At 42.6% G+C, this 24,599-nt stretch overlaps 1 protein-coding gene across 3 annotated transcripts in view; it reads right to left on the bottom strand.

Moving 5' to 3' along the window:
* NVL (nuclear VCP like) overlaps positions 1-24,599 on the bottom strand; it is a 97,416-nt gene that overhangs the window by 8,066 nt on the left and 64,751 nt on the right. For all 3 annotated transcript variants that reach the window (XM_021677258.2, XM_021677257.2, XM_021677259.2), the window contains 2 exons: positions 15,960-16,066; positions 1,393-1,469 (listed from right to left, as the gene is read on the bottom strand). In XM_021677258.2, the coding sequence (XP_021532933.2) occupies positions 1,393-1,469; positions 15,960-16,066 (184 nt within the window). The remainder of the gene's footprint in view (positions 1-1,392; positions 1,470-15,959; positions 16,067-24,599) is intronic.

Genomic DNA, 24,599 nt, shown 5'->3' on the forward strand with positions numbered 1-24,599 from the left:
CCTACTTGGTATATCCAAAATACTTAGCCCAGGGCAAGTTCTGCCACCAAAGTCACCTTTGTTACTCACTGAAAATCTTTTCAGATTTGAGCACTTAAAGCTGTATTTTTGTTTTGTTTTAGAGACAGGGTCTTACTATGTTGCCCAGGCTGGTCTTGAACTTCTGACCTCAATCTGCCTGCCTCAGCCTCCCAAACAGCTGCGATTACAGGTGTGAGCCACTGCTCCCGCCCTTAAAGCAGTAAACTACTCAAGTAGTAGTCCCCTAAGTAGTAAGATCATTTATTTATTTAATTTTAATTTTAATTTTAATTTTTTTTGATGGAGTCTCGCTCTGCTGCTCAGTCTGGAGTGCAGTGACACAACCTCGGATCACTGCAACCTCCACCTCCTAGGTGCAAGAAATTCCCCTGTCTCAGTCTCCCCAGTAGCTGGGATTACAGACATGCGCTACCACGTCTGGCTAATTTTTGTATTTTTAGTAGAGACAAGGTTTCACTATATTGGCCAGGCTGGTCTCCAATTCCTGACTGTCAGGCCTCCATGTGCAAGCCCAGACCCAGGAAGTCTAAAGTTCTGCCTGCCTTGGCTGATACTCCCCCCACCATATGGCAAGACCCCATAACTACAAAACATTGGGTCTGTTTAAAAAACATAATAATTTTTTAAAAATTTAAAAAATTGGCTGGGCATGGTTGTGTGCACCTGTACTCCCAACTGTCTGGGAGGCTGAGGTCAGAGGATTGCTTGAGCCCAGGAAGTGGAGGCTATAGTGAGCCATGATCATGCCACAGCACTCCAGCCTAGGCGAAAGAGGGAAACCCTGTCTGGAAAAAAAAAAAAAAAAAAAACTGGAGGGGGCATTGTCTCTGTTAGTTAAACTGAGTTTCATTTCTTCCCTCTATGTCCCCAAATTGGGAAAGTTAGCAAACAAATTTACTTCAAAACATGAAGAAAAACGAACTACAACAACCACAAACATAGGAAGGCTGAAGGCAGAAATGTCAGATTTCCTGAAGTTACTACAGGCTTGTGGAGGTGAAAAGGTGTGCTGTGAAAATGCATCCTGAGGGCTGGAAAATGTGGCACTTGTAGATTAGTCTCTTTTACATGCTGAAGCACCAGCACAATTTGTAAAGGACAGCAATGCTGGTTAGGGTAGGTTAACTACCAAGAGTCAACATATGAAAGGACTCCCCTGTTCCCAGGAATTCCTTCAGAGCCTACAAATGTGCAGTCTCTTCTCTAATAAGGGAGATGCCAGACACTTCATATGCTTCACAGGATAATTCATTTAATCCTCCCAACAATCTGCTGAGGTGAGCATCATTCTCCCTCATTTTATAGTGAGAAAAATCAACCCCAGAGAGTGAACTGACTTTAACCACTTACGTATAGCAATCACAGCGAAGGTCACCAGCAATTGCTTCCAAATTTACGTCTGCATCCAGTGGTGGTTTGGTACCATTCTAAGTAAGAGAGAAAAATGATTTTTCACTAGAACTTTAAAGACCATGCTGGGCGTGGTGGCTCATGCCTGTAATCCCGGCACTTTGGGAGGCCAAAGTGGGCGGATCACCTGAGGTCAGGAGTTTGAGACCAACTTCGGCAACATGGTGAAACCCTATCTCTACTACAATAGAAAAATCAGTCTGGCATTATGGTGTGCACCTGTAGTCTGAGCTACTCCGGAGGCTGAGGCACTATAATTGCTTGAACCCTGGAGGTAGAGGTTGTAGTGAGCAGAGATCATGCCACTGTACTCCAGCCTGGGCGACAGAGTGAGACTGAGTCTCAAAAATAAAGACAAGACCACATTCAACTACATAATAGGTTCTTAATAATAATGGCTGTTTGGCTGGGCACAGTGGCTCACGCCTATAATCCCAGCACTTTGGGAGGCTGAGGTGGGTGGATCACGAGGTCAGGAGTTTGACACCAGCCTGATCAACATGGTAAAACCCTGTCTCTACTAAAAATACAAAAATTAGCTGAGTATGGTGGTGCGTGCCTGTAATCCCAGCTACTCAGGAGGCTGAGGCAGGAGAATCGCTTGAACTCGGGAGGCAGAGGTTGCAGTGGGCCAAGATTATACCACTGCACTCCAGTCTGTGTGACAGAGCGTCTCAAAAAAAAAAAGTATAACTGACTTCCAGACCAGAGCTGTTAAGATTTATACAAATTTGGGTGGGGAGGTTGGGGAGAGAAACACTGGGAGAAATGCCTGATGTAGGTGATGGGGGAATGGAAGCAGCAAACCACCATGGCATATGTGTACCTATGCAATAATAATCCTGCAAGATCTGCACATGTACTTCAGAACTTAAAGTAATATATATATATATATATATATATATAAAGATTTATACAAATTTCAATTTTGAGAAATGAGGCTAAGAAGCAGATTCCAAACTTGAGAAAGCTAAAGACAACAATTTATGCTCATGAAATCTGAGGAATTTGTGTGCAGCTGCAGCAAAAACTAAACACCATCAACAACAGTAAAAACTAGCACCTCAATCTTTCCAAATGTGAAGAAACACATTTCCTTTGCCAGATTAAATATGGCAAATACTTAAGCAATGCTTAGTTTTGGTGTGAGGCTAGCTAGGACGGGAGAAATAATACTCAACCTGGCCAGAAGAGAAGGAGCAGTAACCTGCTCTGTAATAAAACCACAAAGCCCTCTAAGCTCAGTATTTTCTTTCTTAATCTAACACTTAATCTTGATTTTGGTGCCAATTCCCCTTCAGCTCATTTCAAGAGACATTAGCAATGACAAGTATGTAACTTAGGACTCTTAGAGTTTCTCATGAGACTAGATGTAGAGAAAAAAGCCAACCCAGATTTTTTTTTTTTTGAGACGGAGTTCCGCTCTTGTTGCCTAGGCTAGAGTGCAATGGCGTGATCTCAGCTCACTGCAACCTCCACCTCCCAGGTACAAGTGATCCTCCTGTCTCAGCCTCCTGAGTAGCTGGTATTACAGGTGCCCTCCATTACCGATGGCAAATTTTTGGTATTTTTAGTAGAGATGGGGTTTCACCATGTTGGCCAGGCTAGTCTTGAACTCCTGACTTCAGGTGATCTGCCCATCTCAGCCTCCCAAAGTGCTGGGATTACAAGCACTTTGGGAGGGATTACCGCTGGGATTACTGTGCCCAGCCTTGCCAACCCAGAATTTTAACACTTAACCCGGTACCTTGCATACATACATTATGTTTAATAATATTTTTAGCAACAAATTGCAGAGGCAAACAAAACAGCTTACCCTCTCCCCTGCCTAGCGTCTTACTCTGTTGCCCAGGCAGGAGTGCAGTGAACAACCACAAGAGATTTGACCTCCTGGGCGCAAGAGATCCTTCCACCTCAGCCTCCTGAGGAGCTGGAACTACATGCCACCATGCCTCGCTAAATTTTTTTCTTGAGACAGTCTCGCTCCAGAGTGGAGTGGTGTGATCTCAGCTCACTGCAACCTCTGCCTTCCAGGCTCTAGCGATTCTCCTGCCTCAGCCTCCTGAGTAGCTGGGACTACAGGTATGTGCCACCACACCTGGCTAATTTTTGTATTTTTAGTAGAGACGGGGTTTGGCCAGGCTGGTCTCAAACTCCTGGCCTCAGGTGACCTGCCTGCCTCAGCCTCTCAAAGAGCTGGGATTATAGGGGTGAGCTACCTTGACTGACCTAATTTTTTTTTTTTTTTTTTTAGCAATGAGGTCTTACTATGTTGCCCAGGCTTGTCTCCAACTCCGGGCCTCAAGCAATCCTCCTGCCCCAGCCTCCCAAAATGTTGGGATTACAGACATAAACCACCGTACCCAGTCAAAACAGTTTTTTTTTTCTTCTGCTGCCACCCAATAATTTTTAACTATGTAAAATGTATGACAGTTAGATGGTAAGTTTATGAGTATTTGCTTATTATTCTGATTCATAACTTACATATACATTGCATATATTCTTTCATGTGTAGCAAATATTATATTGTGAAATAACTATTTTTAGAAGAAACATGGGTGGGCGTGGTGGCTCACGCCTGTAATCCCAGCACTTTGGGAGGCCAAGGTGGGTGGATCACCTGAGGTCCGGAGTTCAAGACCAGCCTGGCCAACATGGAGAAACCCCATCTCTACTAAAACAAAAATTAGCCGGGTATGGTGGTGTGTGTCTGTAATCCCACCTACTCAGGAGGCTGAGGCAGGAGAATCACTGGAACCTGGGAGGTGGAGGCTACAGTGAACCGAGATTGTGCCACTGCAATCCAGCCTCGATGACAGTTCAAGACCTGGTCTCAAAAAAAAAAAAAGAAGAAGAAACACACGCAAAAGTGAATAAATACAAGCCATTAAGCTTTTCTTTTTTTTTTGAGATAGGGTCTGGCTCTGTCATCCAGGCTGAAGTACAGTAGCATAATCTCAGCTCACTGCAACCTCCACCTCCTGGGCTCAAGCCATCCTCCCACATAAGCCTCCTGGGTAGCTGGGACTACAGGTATCCACAACCACATTCAGCCAATTTTGTATTTTTTGTAGAGATGGGGTTTCACAATGTTGCCTAGACTGATCTCAAAGTCCTGACTTCAAGCGATCTGCCTGCCTTGGCCTCCCAAAGTGCTGGGATTATAGGTGTGGGCTACTGTACTTGGTCCATTAAGCTTTTCTTATTGTAAAATATCACCCTGGCAGGGTCGGGTGCGGTGGCTCACGCCTGTAATCCCAGCACTTTGGGAGGCTGAGGTGGGTGGATCACCTAAGGTCAGGAGTTTGAAACCAGCCTGGCCAACATGGTGAAACACTATCTCTACTAAAAAATACAAAAATTAGCCAGGCGTGGTGGTATGCGCCTGTAGTCCCAGCTACTCATGAGGCTGAGGCAGGAGAATTGCTTGAACCCGGGAGGTGGAGGTTACAGTGAACCAGAGACCACGCCACTTCACTCCACCCTGGCAACAGAATGAAACTCCATTTCAAAAAAAAAATAAAAAATAAAAAACAAAATATCAGCTTGGCAAAGTGCTTCAGGCACAGGGTTCAGCAACCTGACCGAGAGGACTGGAGCTGGCGGCCTTGTACCCTAGTTACCTGTTGCTCTGCCTACATTCACACATCAGCCTCTCACTGCCTCCTGGCAGGGCATGTTACAGAACTGCATAAATTATATATCCGTTAATTGTTATCACTAAATAGTTATCTACCACAAGTTCGAGAAACAGTTAATTTCCCTTTCAATCCATTTTGACCTGGTACAAAAACTATGATCTTAGCCAAACAATCTTGTGTTTTTTTTCTCTGAGTAGTAAAACTAAAGGGTCAGAATGCAGGATTGCCAAGCATTTTTTAGTACAAACAATTTTTAACTGAGTCAGGATAGCAGTCAATCCTGGGGGCACACAGGAGTGGGCAGTGGCTGGAAGCAGAAGGGCAGCTTCTGGGAATGTTCCTCACGGCCTGAACAGGAAGCTTTAGGGTCTGGAAATGTTCTATTTTATTGTGGCAATACATACAAAAAATTGGCCGTTTCAACCTTTTTCAGTGTACAGGTCAGTGGCATTAAGTCCATCCACACTGTTGTGCAATCATCACCCCATCCCACTCCAGAACTTTTTTATCTTCCCAAAAGAAAACAATGTATCCATTAAACACTAACTCCCCATTCCTCCTGCCCCCACCTCCCAACCGCTGGCAGCCACCATTCTACGTCATAATTCTATGAATTAGACTGGGAGGGTTCTCTTTCTTGATCTGGAGGCTTTGTTAGTAACAATTCATGGAGCTGGACATTTACCACTTTTTAATATTTTTTTTTGACTCTCTAAATCTACTTGACATTTACCACTTTTCTGTATGTATATCATACTTCAATAAGAAGACCTAAAAAGTACAAATAACATTGGATGAGGAATTAGAAAACGTGAGTTCTAAAGTCTGAATTTGCAACTGAATGGCCCTTGTGGAAGTTTGTTAATCTTTATTATTTATTTATTTATTGGTAAAAAACAGTATCTTATCTCCAGATAAGTATATATAATTTTGTGCTATATTTGAGAGGGGAGAGGGGGCATCAGTGAACATATAATAGTGATTTCTTAAAATGAAGACTAGCGTAGACTTTCTTGCTATGGTGGTGGGGTTGCCACATTAGACAAGAGCCCTTATTAGGTGCTTTCTATAGTTATAAGAACTCATCAACTTACCTTGACTGTCACGCTGTCACATTAACTGTGTGGATCTTCCCTAAGGACACTCCGCGTACTGTTAGAGAATTTAACCTCAAACTATCTAGTGTCCTCTTTTAATCAAAAGCTCAATCATAAGAAATACATTCATTATTAGAATCTTTTGAACTAATTTTGAATGCCTGAAGACAGTTCTTTTATACTTCTCAATATCCAAATTCTACCCTTGGGTTAAGCTGGACTTCCCAAGGTCCTGTGCACCCTCAGAGTGCCTTTCTTGGACCTTCATCAAATTGTATTTAAGGAATTGTCTTTGAGTAATACCCTCAGTTTATACCCTCAGTTTATATTAAGAAAATGACAAGCCTCAGTCCCAAGAGGCTTACTGTGTTTATGTCAGAAATATTGTTAAAGGCATTGTGCATCACATCTTACTATTCTCTTTGTGAGGACCCAGAGGAGGAATTTTTCTTTTTGTTTTTGAGATGGAGTCTCACTCTGTTGCCCAGGCTGGAGTGCAGTGGCATGATCTTGGCTCACTGCAACCTCTGCCTCCTGGGTTCAAGTGATTCTGCTTCAGCCTCCTGAGTAGCTGGGATTATAGGCGTGTGCCACTATGCCTGCCTAATTTTTGTATTTTTAGTAGAGATAGGTTTCACCATATTGGTCAGGCTGGTCTCAAACTCCTGACCTCATGATCCACCTGCCTTGGCTTCCCAAAGTGCTGGGATTACAGGCATGAGCCACTGGGCCAGGCAAAGGAATTTTTCTCACATTTGCATAGTGGGAGCAATTGTCGGCTTCTATTCTTAGCATATTCTTTGTTTAAGAAAAATCTTTAGTGAAAGAAAGCTTGTTATATAAAGGAACACAATAAATAAATAAGGTGGTCTATAAGCTTCAGAAAACGAATTAATTGTTATACATTTAGATACTCTCAGAAATTTCCAAATTCCTAGAAGATTAAAGCTTTAGAAAGATAAATCCTTTCAAATACCCTCACTTGAAAGAAAGTTACAAACTGTTTTTTTTTTTTGAGGGCATGAGGTGTGCTCTACCTAGGATACCTCCAAAAGTTTCTATAGCAACATTAGTTTCTAATTATTAGAAATAAGGGCAAAGGAAACTTTGGATTACTGAAATCTAACTATTCTTTAATTGAAATGTGGCAATGTTTCTGACTTACAGTAAGAAGTAAAATGAATTCTATTTATTCTCAAGTGAGAGTGATCAGAATTTTTCTCTTCTTTTTGAGACAGAGTCTCACTCTGTTGCCCAGGCTGGAGTACAGTGGTGCAATCTTGGCGTGCTGCAACCTCTGCCTCCCTGGGTTCAAGCAATTCTCCTGCTTTCTTAGCCTCTCGAGTAGCTGGGATTACAGGTGCCCATCACCACCATGGCTAATTTTTGTATTTTTAGTAGACATGGGGTTTCACCATATTGGCCAGGCTGGTGTTGAACTCCCAACCTCAGGTGATCTACCTGCCTCGGCCTCCCAAACTGCTGGGATTACAAGAGTGAGCCACTGCACCTGGCCAAGAAAAATTTTAAATGGCATATTAAAGAGCTTATAAAACAAATATGAATATTTTGGAAAATCATTTACTGAAATGGTATTATGATATTAAGTATTTAGAAGCTTAAACTAATTTGGTTTTTCTTTATGACATTATCTCTTAATAATATAATATTATGTTACAATAATATATTATCTTTTAATAAAGGCCCTAATGGAAATCTCAAATAATTTGGTAACTACAGAAAGTTAAGCTAAAGGAATTATTATAAAAAGAAGAAAAATAGTCTCTTAAGAAATTATAGGCCAGGTAGGGTGGCTCATGCCTGTAATCTCAGCTACTTAGAAGGCTGAGGCAGAAGAATCACTTGAACCTGGGAGGTGGAGGTTGCAGTGAGCCAAAACCATGCTATTGCACTCCAGCCTAGGCATCAAGAACAAAACTCCATCTTAAAAAAAAAAATTATAGCCCGCAAATATTGTATGATTCTACTTGTATGAGGTACCTAGAATAGGCAAATCATAGAGACAGAAAGTAGAATGGTGGTTGCCAGGGGCTGAGGAAAGGGGAATGGGCAGTTCGTGTTTAACAGGTACAGTTTCAGTTTGGGAAGGTGAAAAAGTTCTGGAGATGAGTAGTGGTGATGGGTGCACAACAACTTCAATGTACTTAATGCCACAGAAATAAACATTTACAAACAGCTAACATGGTAAACTTTGTTATATATCTATATTATTTTACTAAAATTTGAAAACAATTATGGCTCATTTACAGATATTTCATAATTCTGATTAAGCGTATATGAAATACTCAGGTTCAAAGAGTAATTCAAGATGTGCTATTACTTTTATTTTAACAATTATTTTCATTTGGTCACACAAATCTATTCTTTTTTTTTTTTCCTTTTTTTGAGACAGAGTCTCACTCTGTCGCCTAGGCTGGAGTGCAGTGGTGTGATATCACTTCACTGGGTTCAAGCAATTCTCCTGTTTCAACCTCCCGAGTAGCTGGGACTACAGGTGTATGCCACCACGCCCTGGCCAATTTTTGTATTTTTAGTAGAGACGAGGTTTCACCATATTGGTCAGTCTGGTCTCAAACTCCTGACCTTAGGTGATCCAACCGCTTTGGCCTCCCAAAGTGCTGGGATTACAGGCCTAAGCCACCGTGTCCAGCAAAATCTCTTCTTAATTATATAACAGAGTCTAGCATCAGTAATGCTTCTTCTTTTTTTTTTTTGAGACAGTGTTTCACTGTTCTTGCCCAGGCTGGAGTGCAATAGCGAGATCTTGGCTCACTGTAATCTCTCAAGGCTCGAGACCGGCCTGACCAACATGGAGAAACCCCCTCTCTACTAAAAATACAAAATTAATCGAGCGTGGTGGCACATGCCTGTAATCCCAACTGCTCAGGAGGCTGAGGCAGGAGAATCGCTTGAACCCAGGAGGTGGAGGTTGCAGGGAGCCGAGACTGTGCCATTGTACTCTAGCCCAGGCAAAAAGAGCAAAACTCCGTCTCAAAGAAAAAAAAAATTCTACTCGTCACGAAACTTTTAGTGATAGACCTCTTATCACCACATCATCACCAGAAATACCAAATAAAAAATATAAAAAAGACTGGGCGTGGTGGCTGAACACCCATAATTCCAGCACTTTGGGAGGCTGAGGCAGCTGGATCATGGGGTCAGGAGTTTGAGACTAACCTGGCCAACATAGTGAAACCCATTTCTACTCAAAATGCAAAAAAAAATTAGCTGGGCGTGGTGGCAGGCACCTGTAATCCCAGCTGCTTGGGAGGCTGAGGCAGGAGAATTGCTTGAACCTGGGAGGTGGATGCAGTGAGCTGAGATCACGCCATTGCACTCCAACCTGGGTGACAGTGCGAGACTCCATCTAAAAAAAAAAAAAAAAATTAGCATATTGCTCTCGAATTTTTTTTTTTTTTTTTTTTTATTGAGACAGAGTCTCGCTCTGTTGCCCAGGCTGGAATGCTGTGGCATGATCTTGGCTCACTGCAACCTCCACCTCCCGGGTTCAAGTGATTCTCCTGCCTCAGCCGTCTGAGTAGCTGGGATTATAGGCACATGCCACCAGGCCTGGCTGATTTTTGTATTTTCAGTAGAGACGAGGTTTCACCATGTTGGTCAGGTTGGTCTTGAATTCCTGACCTCGTGATCTGCCCACCTCGGCCTCCCAAACTGCTGGGATTACATATGTGAGCCACCGCGCCCGGCTTACTCACTCTTCTTTCAAGAAACTTAGATCCCAAAAGATATGAAGAAGTTGCTCTGACCCACAATTTTTTTTTTAGACTTTTAAGAACAGGACTAAAGAACTCTATTCTAATCTCTCTGTAATATTTCAGATCTTAATAGAAGAAAGAGAAAACTATACATAAAACAATCTGGGGAATTAAAGTCAAAAGCTAGCAAACTGAAATAGAAAGGGTAAACATTAAAAATGTCAATTTTCCTGACTTTCTGTTGACTTACAAAGAATACACATGGGCAGGAAGTCTGCCTTATGACTTCTCCCCTCTCAAATTAGATATCGTGCTTCCTGTTCCTCTCACTCTGCCCTGCTTTAGCCATCAACAAAGTTCTTTAAACAAAAACACTCATGACCTCTGGAGGATGAGGTAAGATAAGGATGTGAAATTGCAGTGTTAACAGCTCTCTCGAGAGCATACCAGGCTGACACAGGCAGACAGGGCACAGGGAAGCTGCATGCGGGTCCTGCTCCTCCATGCGGGTCATGCACTGTGCACAATGAGGTTCCAAGTCTGAGAACAGGACACAGCCGGAGATGAAGCAAAAATGCACTCTCAAGTCAAAGAGAATAAATGGACAAAAGCCCTTCTGCCTTTGGCACAGACAGAGGCTGAGGACTGACTATGCAGCAGTCTAAAGCACAATCTACAAAAGATGCTTTTGGCTGGGCTCCATGGCTCATGCCTGTAATCCCAGCAGTTTGGGAGGCTGAGGTGGGCAGATCACAAGGTCAGAAGTTCCAGACCAGCCTGGCCAACGTGGCGAAACCCATCTCTCTAAAAATGCAAAGCTGGGTGTAGTGGCATGTGCCTGTAATCCCAGCTATTCGGGAGGGGGGAATCCACCCGCCTTGGCCTCCCAAAGTATTGAGATTAAAGGTGTGAGCCACTGCGCCTGTCCAAAATTGACTTTTTCTATAGAAATGTCTTTTTTGTTTTTTTGTTTCTTCTCCCATATTCACAACTTCATGCTTGGAAGCTGCAGGGCTCCTCTCTCTTACCCAACCCATTTATGCCAGATGACTATTCTTTACACAGATAGACAAACCAAATACACACATATAGTCATGAGAGAAAATCTGAAAATATAAAGCAAATGAGCGCTTTGGGAGGCCAAGGCAGGCAGATCACTTGAAGTCCGAGACCAGGAGTCCGAGACCAGCTTGACCAACATGGCGAAACCCCGTCTCTACTAAAACTAGAAAAATGGCTGGGCACGGTGCCTCATGACTGTAATCCCAGCACTTTGGGAGGCTGAGGCAGGCAGATCATGAGGTCAGGAGTTTGAGACCAGCCTGGCCAACATGGTGAAACCCCATCTCTACTAAAAATACAAAAATCAGTTGTGCGTGGTGGTGTGCACCTGTAATCCCAGCTACTCAGGAGGCTGAGGCAGGAGAATCGCTTGAACCTGGCAGGCAGAGGTTATAGTGAGCCGAGAAGCCCTGGACATCTAGCCCAATATTATCAGGTAGGTCTTGTTGTTGCTCCAAGCTGGCTGGGCCCTTACAGCGAGGCTATGGTGCTCTCCTATGAAACAAACAATTCCACATAATATGGACATTACCCAAGGTCACTTTGTGACCATGAAGGATCAAGACAGAAATGAGAACTCTGTAATGAAGTCTGAACATGGACAAAGCAGAAACACTGTCCAAGACACAAAAATGACCAAACATCCACCATCCTAGCTAATATAACTGCTGTTTCTTTGCCAATCACAGTTTTAGCCTTGTTGTAGTCTTCCTTCCTTTTAGGTAAGATTTATTAAGTCACATAATTACAGAATCATGCTTGTGTTTCAACAGCCATTCAGGGCAAAGCCCGTTATTAAATCCTTCCTAAATCTAACACGAATCCCAAATCAACTAAGTCCTTTCTAATACCTTCTTACTGAGATAATGCCCCTAGTTCCCCATGGGGTACATTCTCCTGAACTGCAAAGAGTAATAAGCCCAACTTGTTCAATCAACTACACGTGTGTTCTTGGTGGGCTTCAGTTGAAGAGCACTGACAAAGCAGAAAAATAACATATAATGCCATCTCCCAGAGGCAAGCACTGTGGGTATTCTGGCATATTTCCTTCCTGACGTTTTTCACTGAATGTCTTTATATGTATAGTTGAAATCTCCACACTGTTCAGTCACCTATATTTACTTCCCCTCCTCAGGAATGAATGAATAATACATTTGTTGTTGTTTCATAAACATTTCTATTATCATCTAGAAGATAAGCTCCTGAGAGGTAAGACAATGTCTTGTGTTTATTAGTCTCTACACAGTCAAGGATGTATTAAACAAATACCTATTGACAAAGTGGGATTTTTTTTTTTTTTTGAGATGGAGTCTCACTTCTGTTGCGCAGGCTGGGGTGCAATGGCATGATCTTGGCTCACTGCAACCAGCTGGGATTATAGGCATGCACCACGACGTCAAGCTAATTTTTATATTTTTAGTAGAGATCGGGTTTCATCATGTTGGCCAGGCTGGTCTAGAACTCCTGACCTCAAGTGATTCACCTGCTTCGGCCTCCCAAAGTGCTGAGATTACAGGCATGTGCCTGGCCGAAGTGGGGTACTCTGAATATTCAGACCTTGGTCTGAGGCCTAATGATTTTGGCAAATAGCACTGAAATTCTAGATGAATGAAGTGTAAAGCTGTTCTGGTGTGAGTACCATACAGTGAATGAAACACAACAGGAAGAATGAGTCAATTATTCTTCTGGGTCCAAATCTATAATGCTCCAAATACCACATGCCTCATGTCTGGCATGTCTAGAAATATATACCAATCCAACTTTTCTCTTTAGTTCACACTTTAGGACAAGTGTGAAAGACTTATACACACCCGCATACACTGACCAAAGCAAACGAAATCTCACTATCATAGTTCCTAGTGACACAGCCATGGTGGCTCATGCCTGTAATCCCAGCACTTTGGGAGGCCAAGGTGGGCAGATCACTTGAAGTCAGGAGTTTGAGACCAGCCTGGCTAACATAGTGAAATCCCGTCTCTACTAAAAACACACAAAAAATTAGCCAGGTATGGTAGCATGCACCTGTAGCCCCAGCTACTTGGGGAGGCTAAGGCAGATTTGCTTGAACCTGTGAGGCCGAGGTTGCAGTGAGCTGAGATCACACCACTGCATTCCAGCATGGGTGACAAACAAGCCCTCTTTTTTTGACACCCTGTTTAAAAAAAAACAAAACAAAACCAGAGCCAACGAAAGGGAGGGAAATGTCATGATGCATTCATCATCAAACTTGTTTGATGCAAAGAAAGAAGTATATGCAACCAAAGCAGGGTTTCTTAACTTTGACATTACCGATATTTTGAGTTGGATAAGTTTTTTTTCCCTTGAGACAGTGTCTCAGCTCTGTTGCTCAGGCTGGAGTGCAGTGGTGTGATCATGGCTCATTGCAGCCTTGACCTCTTAGGGTCAAGCCATCCTCCCACTTCAGCCTACCAAGTAGCTTGGACTACAGGTGCATGCCACTATGCCCAGCTAATTAAAAACATTTTCTTGGCCGGGTGCAGTGGCTCACACCTGTAATCCAAGCACTTTGGGAGACTGAAGCAAGTGGATCACAAGATCAGGAGTTCAAGACCACCCTGGCCAACATGGTGAAACCCCATTTATACTAAAAATACAAAAATTAGCTGGGTGTGGTCATGCATGCCTGTAATCACCACTATTCAGGAGGTTGAGACAGTATAATCACTTGAACCTGGGAGGTGGAGGTTGCAGTGGGCTGAGATGGCACTACTGCACTCCAGCCTGGGCAACAGAGTGAGACTCCATCTCAAAAAAAAAAAACTTTCCTTGTAGAAGACAGGGTCTCACTCTGTTGCCCAGGCTGATCTCAAACTCCTGGGCTCAAGTGATCCTCCTGCCTCAGCTTCCCAAAGTGCTGGGATTACAGGCATGAGCCATCATGCCTGGCCTTGCATAATTCTTTGTTGTTGGCTGTGCTGTGCACTGTGGGATATTTAGCAGCATTATCATTCCTCTGCCGTAGTGGTAAACACATGTCCCTAGACATTGCCAAATGTTCCCTGGGAACGTGAGGTGGGAAGATTGCCTTAGGTTGAGAACCAATGAACTAAAGCAACATGTTTTCATGGCTTTTACCACCAGCTATGTCCTAGTGACAGGCAAAACTATAACTCAGCCAGAGGACTCTCCTGAACTCCCAACCACAGACCTAACATCCTGCTCGACCTCTCCACTTGGATAATGCCGAGGCACCTGAAGCTCATCTCCCAGACCTCTTATCCTAGTAGATGCCACCAGCTACACAAGCTGCAAATTCATTTACCTTTTCCTTTACCTCCCAACTCTACAGTTAATTCAATGTCCTACTAATTAAAACCTTTAAACAGTTCTCATATCTATATCTTCCTTGTTATTCCTGTGATAACACCTTAGTTCATTATTTTTTCTTTTTCACTGATGTTTCTGAGTCATACCTGCATTAGTTCTAACATGCTTAATTTCATAGCTTTTAGTTTTACTGGCTTTTAAGCTATTTTCCATACTGCCATTAATGGAATCTTTTTACCCGATAAGGATGATCTTCCTTCTGTTCTCATCTGCCCTGTTCTCCCTCCTCTCGGTGATTGTTAGGAACACTGCTAAAGGCAGTTTTAAGTAATGATGGCCCAGTGAAGGAGGGTCACAGAATCTTCCTTTGTCAGCATCAAAAGAATATACTAAAAAAAGTTTTAAAATTTACCAGTAGCAACCAAACAAAGAAAGGAGTAAACATTCCTGCTGCAAAGGTTGAAAAGTGGGTGCAAAGAGAAAATTCAAAAATGGCTAATAATTAGGGCTCCATTCCTGGGAAGGAGTAAGGAAGAAAGAAGGTAAGTTGACAAAATCTTGTGATGTCCATTAATATTCCAAGCTGGAGACAAGTAGCCTGAGGAGAAGACAGCTCTAGAAAAAGTTAGACATACATAATCAAGGGATTTCCACAGAATCAGGAAGAACTGCCAAGGTATGCAACTTTCCAGGAAGGTGGACAGCTCCCACAGGGGAGGTATCTCTAACTGGAAGGACAGAGCGGGTCCAGGTACAAGCCATTTCATCTCCAGAGGGGCTAACGCCACCGGTTAGCTCCCTCTCCCATCCCAAGGCTATAGAAATGTAGATACGAAGCACTTATACAGACCTCAAAATGTAATGTGTGAAGGGCAGAAAAACTAGTTCCAAGTAGTGAGAAGTAGGATGATAGAACTTATTAACTTTTTTTTTCTTTTGAGAGAGGGTCTTAGTCGGTCACCCAGGCTTGAGTGCAGTGGTGCAATCCTGGCTGACTGCAACCTCCACTTCTTGGGCTCAAGCAATTCTCCAGCTTCAGCCAGGACTGAACCATTGACGTCAGCTAATTTTTTATTTTTTGTAGAGATCGGGTTTCTCCATGTTTCCCAGGCTGATCCTGAGCTCAAGCAATCCACCGGCTTTGGCCTCCCAAAGTGCTGGGATTGCCGGTGAGCCAACGTGTTTGGCCCACTTACTTATTTATTTTTAGAGATAGGGTCTTGCTCTGTTGCCCAGGCTGGAATGCAGTGGCGTGATCACAGCTCACTGAAGCCTTGACCCCCTTGGTTCAAGCAGTCCCCCCACCTCAGCCTTCTGAGTTCACAGCACTACAGGTGCGTGCCACCATATCTGGCTAATTTTTTCTATTTTTTGTAGAGACAGAGTCTCACTATATTGCCCAGGCTAGTCCTGACCTCTTGAGCTCAAATCTGTCCACCTCACCCTCCCAAAGTGCTGGAGTTTCTCCAAAAGTTTCTATTCTATTTCAAAGAGGATCTGAGGTAAATTATTTTAAAGTAATAATTGAAGATTAGTTCACCTTCCCTTTGGAAGATGCAGGCTGGGCAAACATTTACAACTACAGAAAGAGTAATTAGTCAACTAAAATCACCACCTGTTATAACCATCTCTATTTAAAACAAGAGAAACATATACAAAAATATATCATTTTCTTTACTCACTTTTGTGATAGTTTTTAAGATGGCAAGGCGATCTGCGGGGGGTGGTAAACCCACAAACAGTGTTTTGTCCAGGCGGCCTGGGCGCAGGATTGCAGGGTCAATTATATCTAGAGAAGAAAGGAGGAAAAAGTCTTAATAAAACCTTTTATTTTTATTTTTTATTTTTTTGAGACAGGGTCTCATTCTGTCTCCCAGATTCTGTCTGCCATCTCAGCTCACTGCAGCCTCAACCTCCCAGGCTTAGTTGATTCTCTCACCTCAGCCTCCTGAGTAGCTAAGACTATAGGGGCGCTGGGCACGGTGGCTCACACCTATAATCCCAGCACTTTGGGAGGCCAAGGTGGGTGGATCACGAGGTCAAGAGATCGAGACCATCCTGGTCAACAAGGTGAAACCCCGTCTCTGCTAAAAATAAAAAAATTAGTTGGGCATGGTGGCGCGCTCCTGTAGTCCCAGCTACTCAGGAGGCTGAGGCAGGAGAATTGCTTGAACCCAGGAGGCGGAGATTGCGGTGAGCCAAGATCGCGTCATTGCACTCCAGCCTGGGTAACAAGAGCGAAACTCCGTCTCAAAAAAAAAAAAAAAAAAAGACTATAGGGGCATGCCACCATGCCTGTCTAATTTTTTTTTTTTTTTTTATACGAAGCCTTGTTCTGTCACCAGGCTGGAGTGCAGTGGCGCAATCTTGGCTCACTGCAACCTCCGCCTCCTGGGTTCAAGCGATTCTCGTGCCTCTGCCTCCCAAGAAGCTGAGATTACAGGCATGCGACACCATGCCCAGCTACTTTTTGTATTTTTAGTAGAGACTGGGTTTCACCATGTTGCCCAGGATGGTCTCGATCTCTAGACCTCGTGACCTGCCCTCGTCGGCCTCCCACAGTGCTTGGATTATAGGTGTGAGCCAAGATGCTTGGCCCAAAATGGTGTAGTTTTTAATTCTTTAACAGATACATGCTTTGCAAATATTTTCTCCTAGTCTGTGGTTTATTTTTACGTTCTCTTATTTGCACTTTTTAAAGAGACTGAGTCTCACTATGCTGCCCAGGCTAGCCTCGTACTCCTGAGTTCAAGGGAGCCTCTTGACTCAGTCTCCTGAGTAGCTGGGTTTACAGGTGTGTACCACTGCACCTGGCTTATTGGCATCTTTCAAAGAGCAGTTTATTTATTTGCTCTTTTATGGTTTGTGCTTTTAACGTCATATAAGAAATCTTTGCTTAATCCAAGGTAGAAAAAAATTTCTCCAATGTTTTCTTCCAAGAATTTTATAGTGTTGTTTTCATTGGTTTTTGATTCATTTTGAGTTTTTGTATGTGGTAGAGGTATGGAATAAGGTTCAATCTTTCCTTTTGCATATAGATATTCAATTGCTCCACTGCCCATTGTTGAAAAGACTTTACACTATCCATTGCATTGCCTTTGTGCTTTATAAAAACATAAACTATCTAGCTATGCATAGGAATACTTCTGGATTTTTTTTCTGTTCCTTTGATCTACCTGTCTCAGCTCTATGCCAATTATCATGCTGTCGAAACATCTTTTAATTTAAACATAGATATACAGGCCAGGCATGGAGGCTTACACCTGTAATCTCAGCACTTTGGGAGGCTGAGGCGAGAAGATCACTTGAGGTCAGGAGTTCCAGAACAGCCTGGGCAACATGGTGAAACCTGGTCTCTACTAAAAATACAATAACTAACCAAGTGTGGTGGTGTGCACCTGTAATCCCAGCCACTCAGAAGGCTGAGGCAGCAGAATTCTTGAACCTGGGAAGCAGAGGTTGCAGTAAGCCGAGATCATGCCACTGCATTCCAGCCTGGGCAACAGAGTGAGACTGTCTTAAAAAAAAAAAAAAAAAAAAAAAAAAAAAGTGGCCCAGGTGCAATGGCTCACGCCTGTAATCCCAGCACTTTGGGAGGCCGAGGCGGGCGGATCACCTGAGGTCAGGAGTTCGAGACCAGCCTGACCAACATGGAGAAATCCCATCCCTACTAAAAATACAAAATCAGTCAGGCATGGTGGCACATGCCTGGAATTCCAGCTACTCGAGAGGCTGAGGCAGGAGAATCGCTTGAACCCAGGAAGCAGAGGTTGAGGTGAGCTGAGATGATGCCATTGCACAGCAGCCTGGGCAACAAGAGTGAAACTCCACCTCAAAACAAACAACCCCACAAAAACAAATCTTCTTCTTCTTCTTCTTTTTTTTTTTTTTTTTAGAAAAAAAAAAAAGAGAGTGGGTCTTGCTAGGTTGTCCAGGCTGGAGTGTAGTGGCTATTCACAGGCATGATCCTACTACTGATCAGCCAGGGAGTTCTGACCTGCTCCGTTTCCGACCTGGGCTGGTTCACCCCTCCTTAGGCAACCTGGTGGTCCCCCGCTCCCGGGAGGTCACCATATTGATGCCTAACTTAGTGCGGACACCCAATCGGCATAGCGCACTACAGCCCAGAACTCCTGGACTCAAGAGATTCTCCAGTCTCAGCCTCCCGAATAGCTGGGACTACAGGCATGCGCCACCGTGCCTGGCAGAACTCTCTTTTTCAAATGTTGATAAGCAGCACCTACTGTTCTCTATCAAGGACCGCCCCCCGCCGCCCACCACTGCAAAAAAGCTATTACAGCTTGCCATTGGTAAAAAAAAGACGTTAATTAAAAAAGAAAAAAAAGTTAAAATTGAGAGGTAACAGTAGCAACTTTTAACTTTTGGAAAACATTATTTTGTTACAAATGGACCCTAAATTTTAGACAAAGGTAGAAAGACAATTCAATGAGGGAGTAATTAATCTTTGCAACAAAGGTGCTAGGACAAGTGGATTTTCTTCTTTTTCTTTCTGAAGACAGGGTCTCACTCTGCAGCCCAGGCTGGAGTGCAGTGGTGTATCATAGCTCACTGCAGCCTTGATCTCCTGGGCTCTGTCAGGCCTCCATGTGCAAGCCTGGATCCAGAAAGTCTAAAGTCCTGCCTACTTTGGCTGACCACCCCCCAACCCCCCGTCTGCATTTGCCATTATCTCTGATCACCCAGCGGAGCCTCCCCCTCCACCCACATAAGCTTCCCTTCATCCCACCCAACCATCTTAACTACTCTTACCCAACCTGCCATTGTAACTGAACTTATGGTAATGTATACTCCTTGCCCCTACCCCCACCACTGTAACCTATCTTACTCCATACCATCCCTGCCCCCTCCCCAAAAGATTTGCCCCAACCTATAAAACCAACTCCTATCCCACCGCCCTTCTCTAACATCCTTTTCAGCCTTAGCCCACCTGCACCCAGGTGAATAAACAGCCATGTTGCTCACACAAAGCCTGTTTGCGGGGTTGGCGGGGGGTCTTCATTCAAAGCAAGAATTTTAACAGGCTCAAGGAATCCTCCCACTTCAGCCTCCCAAGTAGCTAGGACTAGAGGCATACACCACCATGTCCATCTAATTTTATTTTTTGTAGCACTGAGGTTGCCCAGGTTGGTCTTGAACTCTTGAGCTCAAACAATTCTCCAGCATTGGCCTCCCAAAGGCTGGGATTACCAGCTTGAGTCACTGCACTGGGCCTGACATGGGATATTGACACTCAAAAGAATAAATTTGGACACTTTCTTTACACATACAAATTAACTCAAAATGGATCAAGGACTTAAATTTAAGAGCTAAAAGTATAAAACTCTGAGAAGAAAATGCAGGAGTTAATTTTTGTGACCTTTGGTTAGGCAATGATGTTTACACCACTGATATACCATCAAAATTGCAGGCAATAAAAGAAAAAACACATCAATTGGAATTTATCAAAATTAAAAACTTGTTACAGGACAAAAATGAGTACTAGATAACAAAAAAATTTTAAAAAAAGAATTGAAAAAAGAAAAAAATAAAAACAACAAAAAAAAACTTGTGTTTCAAATGACATCAAGAAAGTGAAGACAATCCACAGATTGGGTGAAAATATATGTAAATCACATATCTGATTTTAGACTTGTATCTAGAACAAAGAACTCTTACTACTCAATGACAAGGCAAATAACCTAACTAAAAAATGATTCAAACAGACATATCTCCAAAGAAGACATACAAATGACCAACAAGCACAATAAAAGATGTTCAACACTATCAGTTATCATAATGCAAATCAAATCAGAATGAAATACTACCTCATATCCACTAGAATGGCTATAATTTTAAAAGACCGTAACAGGTATTAGTAAGAATGTGAATAAATTAAAACTCTCATATATTGTAATATCAGAATGACTAGTGGGAATATAAAAAATGATGCAGCCATTTTGCAAGAGTTTAGCAGTTTCTCAAAATGTTAAACATGGAGTTATCATATGATCCAGCAATTCCACTCCTAGACATAGACCCAGGAAAAATTAAAACATATGTCCACACAAAAATGTACACATGAATGCAGCATTATTCATAATAGTCAAAAAACAGAAACAGCCCAGATATCCAACTGGTGATTAAACAAAATGTGGTATATCCATACAATGGAATATTATTTCATAATAAAAAGGAATGAAGTACTGATACATTCTACAATATGAATAAACTTTGACATTATGCTAAGGGAAAGAAGCCAGACTCAAAAGCCCACATACTATCTTATGCTATTTACATAAGATATCCAGAATAGACACATTTATGCAGACAGAAAGTAGATGATGGCCAGGAGTAGTGGCTCAGTACTTTCAGAGGCCAAGGCAGGAGGCCTGCTGCAGGCCAGAGTTCGAGACCAACTTGGCTAAAATAATGAGATCCTGTCTCTACAAAAAAAAAAGGAAGGAAGGAAAAAAGGAAGGAAGGAAGGGAGGGAGGGAGAGAGGGAGGAAGAGAAAGTAGATTAGTGGTTGCCTAAGGCTGGAGATGAGAAAAGAAAAAGTGAATGCTAACAGGAGTGAGATTTTTTAAGGGTGATAGAAATTTTTTTTTTTTAAGGGTCTTACTCTGTTGCCCAGGTTGGAGTGTAGTGCTGCAATTTTGGCTCACTGCAACCTCTGCCTCCTGGGTTCAAGCTATTCTCCTGCCTCAACCTCCCAAGTAATTGGGACTATAGGCGTGTACCACCACGCCCGGCTAATTTTTGTATGTATTTGGTAGAGACGAGGTTTCCTTGTGTTGGCCAGGCTGATCTCAAACTCCTGGCCTCAAGTGATCCACCTGCCTTGGCCTCCCAAAGTGTTAGGATTACAGGCGTGAGTCACCTCTCCCAGGCCAGGTGATGCAAATATTCTAAGATTAGATTGTTGGGATGGCTGTAAAGCTCTGTAAATATACTCAAAACCATTGAATGATATACTTAAAATGGGTAAGTTTTAAGATATCCCACTTATATCTCAGTAAAACTTTTTAAAAAAATGAATCCTCAGAATAACAACACTATAAATATATCCATTGAAAATAATTACAAGATCAGACAACCTTCATGAAATAGGTTTCTACTTATGATTCATTAAACAAATAATAAGAAGAAAAATGACTTTTTGTTTGTTTGTTTTGAGACAGAATCTCATTCTGTTGCCCAGGCTGGAGTGCAGTAGCACAATCTCAGCTCACTGCAACCTCCACTTCCCAGGTTCAAGTGATTCTTGTGCCTCAGCCTCCCAAGTAGCTGGGATTACAGGTGTGTGCCACCAAACCCAGGTTTTTTTGTTTGTTTGTTTGTTTTGTATTTTTAGTAGAGACTAAAAATAATCTCTTCAGTAGAGATTTCATCATATTAGCCAAGGCTGGTCTCGAACTCCTGGCCTCAAATAATCTGCTCACCTCAGCCTCCCAAAGTGCTGGGATTACAAGTGTGAGCCATCCTGCCCAGCCCTAAACAAATAATTATTGAGCTCTACTACATACCATGGCATCTATAAATCAGCTGAAGTTCTGGCTGGGTATAACCTAATTTTAAAAGGGCAGAACTGTGCCAAAGGGCAAAACATACAGGCTTGACCATGGCACCAAGTTATTGTTCAATTACCTTCAATATGCATTCAACAATGACCCAAAGCATCCAGACTAGATGGGTGAAGAAACACTCCATTTAGCTTAGAACTTCAGTGGTAAATACCTTAGCACAATGAAATAAATACCTTCTCTGTGAGTCATCCACTCTTTTATAATTATTAAGGGCTTAGAATGGACAGAGACTCTAACTAGAAGCTACCTCTCAGATATAAAAGTGCAGAACAAATCCCTGCCCTGCAGAAGCTTGCACAACATAATCATAATTTACTTATTTCTTTTCTTTTTTTTTTTTTTTGGAGACAGGGTATTGCTCTGTTATCCAGGCTGGAGTACTGGAGTGCAGTGGTGTAATCATAGCTCACTGTGGCCTCAAACTTCTGGTTTCAAGTTATTCTCCTGCCTCAGCTTCCCAGGTAGCTGGGATTACAGGTACACACCAGTGTATCCAGCTAATATTTATTTTATTTTGTAGAGATGGGGTCTTGCTTTATTGCCTGGGCTAGTAGGGAACTCCTAGCCTCAAGTGATCCTCTTGCCTCAGCCTCCCAGAGTGCTGGGATTACAGGTGTGAGCCACCACACTCTGCCCTTACTTATTTTTCCAACTGAGCCATACAGAAGGCAGAACCTCTTTCTGGATAGTATGCTGGTACTGGTAGAAAATAGATAATTATTGAGTAGAATAGAAAGTAATAAGATATTTGGGTTTAATAATTGTGCAGGAATATCTTTTTTTTTTTTTTTTTTTTTTGAGACGGAGTTTCGCTGTTGTTACCCAGGCTGGCGTGCAATGGTGCCATCTCGGCTCACCGCAACCTCCGCCTCCTGGGTTCAGGCAATTCTCCTGCCTCAGCCTCCTGAGTAGCTGGGATTACAGGCACGTGCCACCATGCCCAGCTAATTTTTTGTACTTTTAGCAGAGATGGGGTTTCACCATGTTGACCAGGATAGTCTCGATCTTTTGACCTCATGATCCACCTGCCTAGGCCTCCCAAAGTGCTGGGATTACAGGCGTGAGCCACCGCGCCCGGCCAGGAATATCTTTTTAACTAGGTAGATGATTGATTAAGGAGGAACAGGCAGTTCCCTGAGAACATCCTTTACGGGAGCCGGTATGTTAAGAAGGAAATGCAAAGATGTATGTAGGAGTCTAAAACTAGGATACAAGGAACTGCATCTCCTCTGGTTAAGCACAAGGAAGTCACTTATTTCCAGAAAAGAATGTGGACTTTGATACAGCACACATTAGAAGAGGGCTAGGGCTGTGCACAGTGGTTCACACCTATAATCCCAGCACACTGGGAAACTGAGGTGGGAGGATCTCTTGAGCCCAGGAGTTTGAGACCAGCCTGGGCAACATAGTGAGACATCATTTCTACAAAAAAGATTTTTTAAAAATTAACTGGGTGTGGTCGTGACTGCCTGTAGTCCCAGCTACATGAGAGGCTGAAGGGATGATCTCTTCAGCCTAGGAGGTTGAGGCTGCAGTGAGCTGTGATTGCATTACTGCACTCTAGCCTAGGCTACAGATCGAGACCCTGTCTCAAAAAAACAAATAAACAAAAGGTGTTATCTCGCCACTGCACTCCAGTGAGAGTGAGACTCTGTCTCAAAAAAAAAAAGGGCTGTCCCAGTTATTCAGGATAACTGAAGGTGGAATGGTAAAAGGAAAGTATTTTCATTTACTTTCTAAGCATTAATACTTCAATAATGGGAAAAAAATTAAAGGCAAGAAGATGAAAAATAAGAAAAAAGAGGAAATTTAGAAGATCAGTCCAGGAGGGTTTAAGATCCAAGTGCTAAGCACACAAATTAAACAAACGAACAAAAAGTCACATAGAAAGAATGAGAATGACATGGAACTTTTTTTTTTTTTAAAAAAAGCAATGTCTATAAATTATGAAACCGGGCGCGGTGGCTCACGCCTGTAATCCCAGCACTCTGGGAGGCCAAGGTGGGCGGATCACCTGAGGTCAGGAGTTCAAGACCAGCTTGACCATCATGGTGAAACCTCATCTTAAAAATAATAATAATAATAATAATAATAAACAAGAAAAATACTTTAAAAAAAAAAAAAGAAATTATGAAGAAAAATAATTTTGAACTCAAAATTCTATCCCAGCCAGGTTACCAATTCAATTAGGGTGGAATAAAGATACTTTCAAATATAAAAGAACTATGGGGGATGGTCTCACATTTGGAAAAACAAATCAAATATACAAACAATCCAAAAAAATCTACTTCCTACATAATCTTTCTTAGAAAGCCACTGGAAGATAAGCTCCAGCAAAATGAAGCCGTAAGCAAGGAAAAAACACACAAAAAACCCATGAGATCAGAAACAAAGGACAAACGAAGGAAAACAGTAAAGGAAGTCCTGAAATAACAGCTGTATAGACCAGGGGCCTAAAGCAACCAGTCCAGATTACAGCAGGAAGGTGGAAAGCTCCAGAGGGAGGTCTCTAGAAACAAACGGAGCTGGTATGTCATTTGAATAAATAACATCGACAGTTGTATAAAATATGTGGACAGTAACAGAAAACAAAGCAAAAGAAAAAAATGAGGGCAACTGAATCCCAGAACAAGAGTTACAGGAGAAAGAAAATCTAATCAGTATCACGCTTGGGTCAGCAGACAGAAATATTGACACAGCCATAGTAATGTAAATACTGACTAGTGACTTAACCA

The sequence above is a fragment of the Aotus nancymaae genome, unplaced genomic scaffold (genome assembly GCF_030222135.1).
Source record: "Aotus nancymaae isolate 86718 unplaced genomic scaffold, 86718_ANA_hifiasm-v0.15.2.pri h1tg000032l_0, whole genome shotgun sequence".
In the NCBI taxonomy this organism is placed as follows: domain Eukaryota; kingdom Metazoa; phylum Chordata; class Mammalia; order Primates; family Aotidae; genus Aotus; species Aotus nancymaae.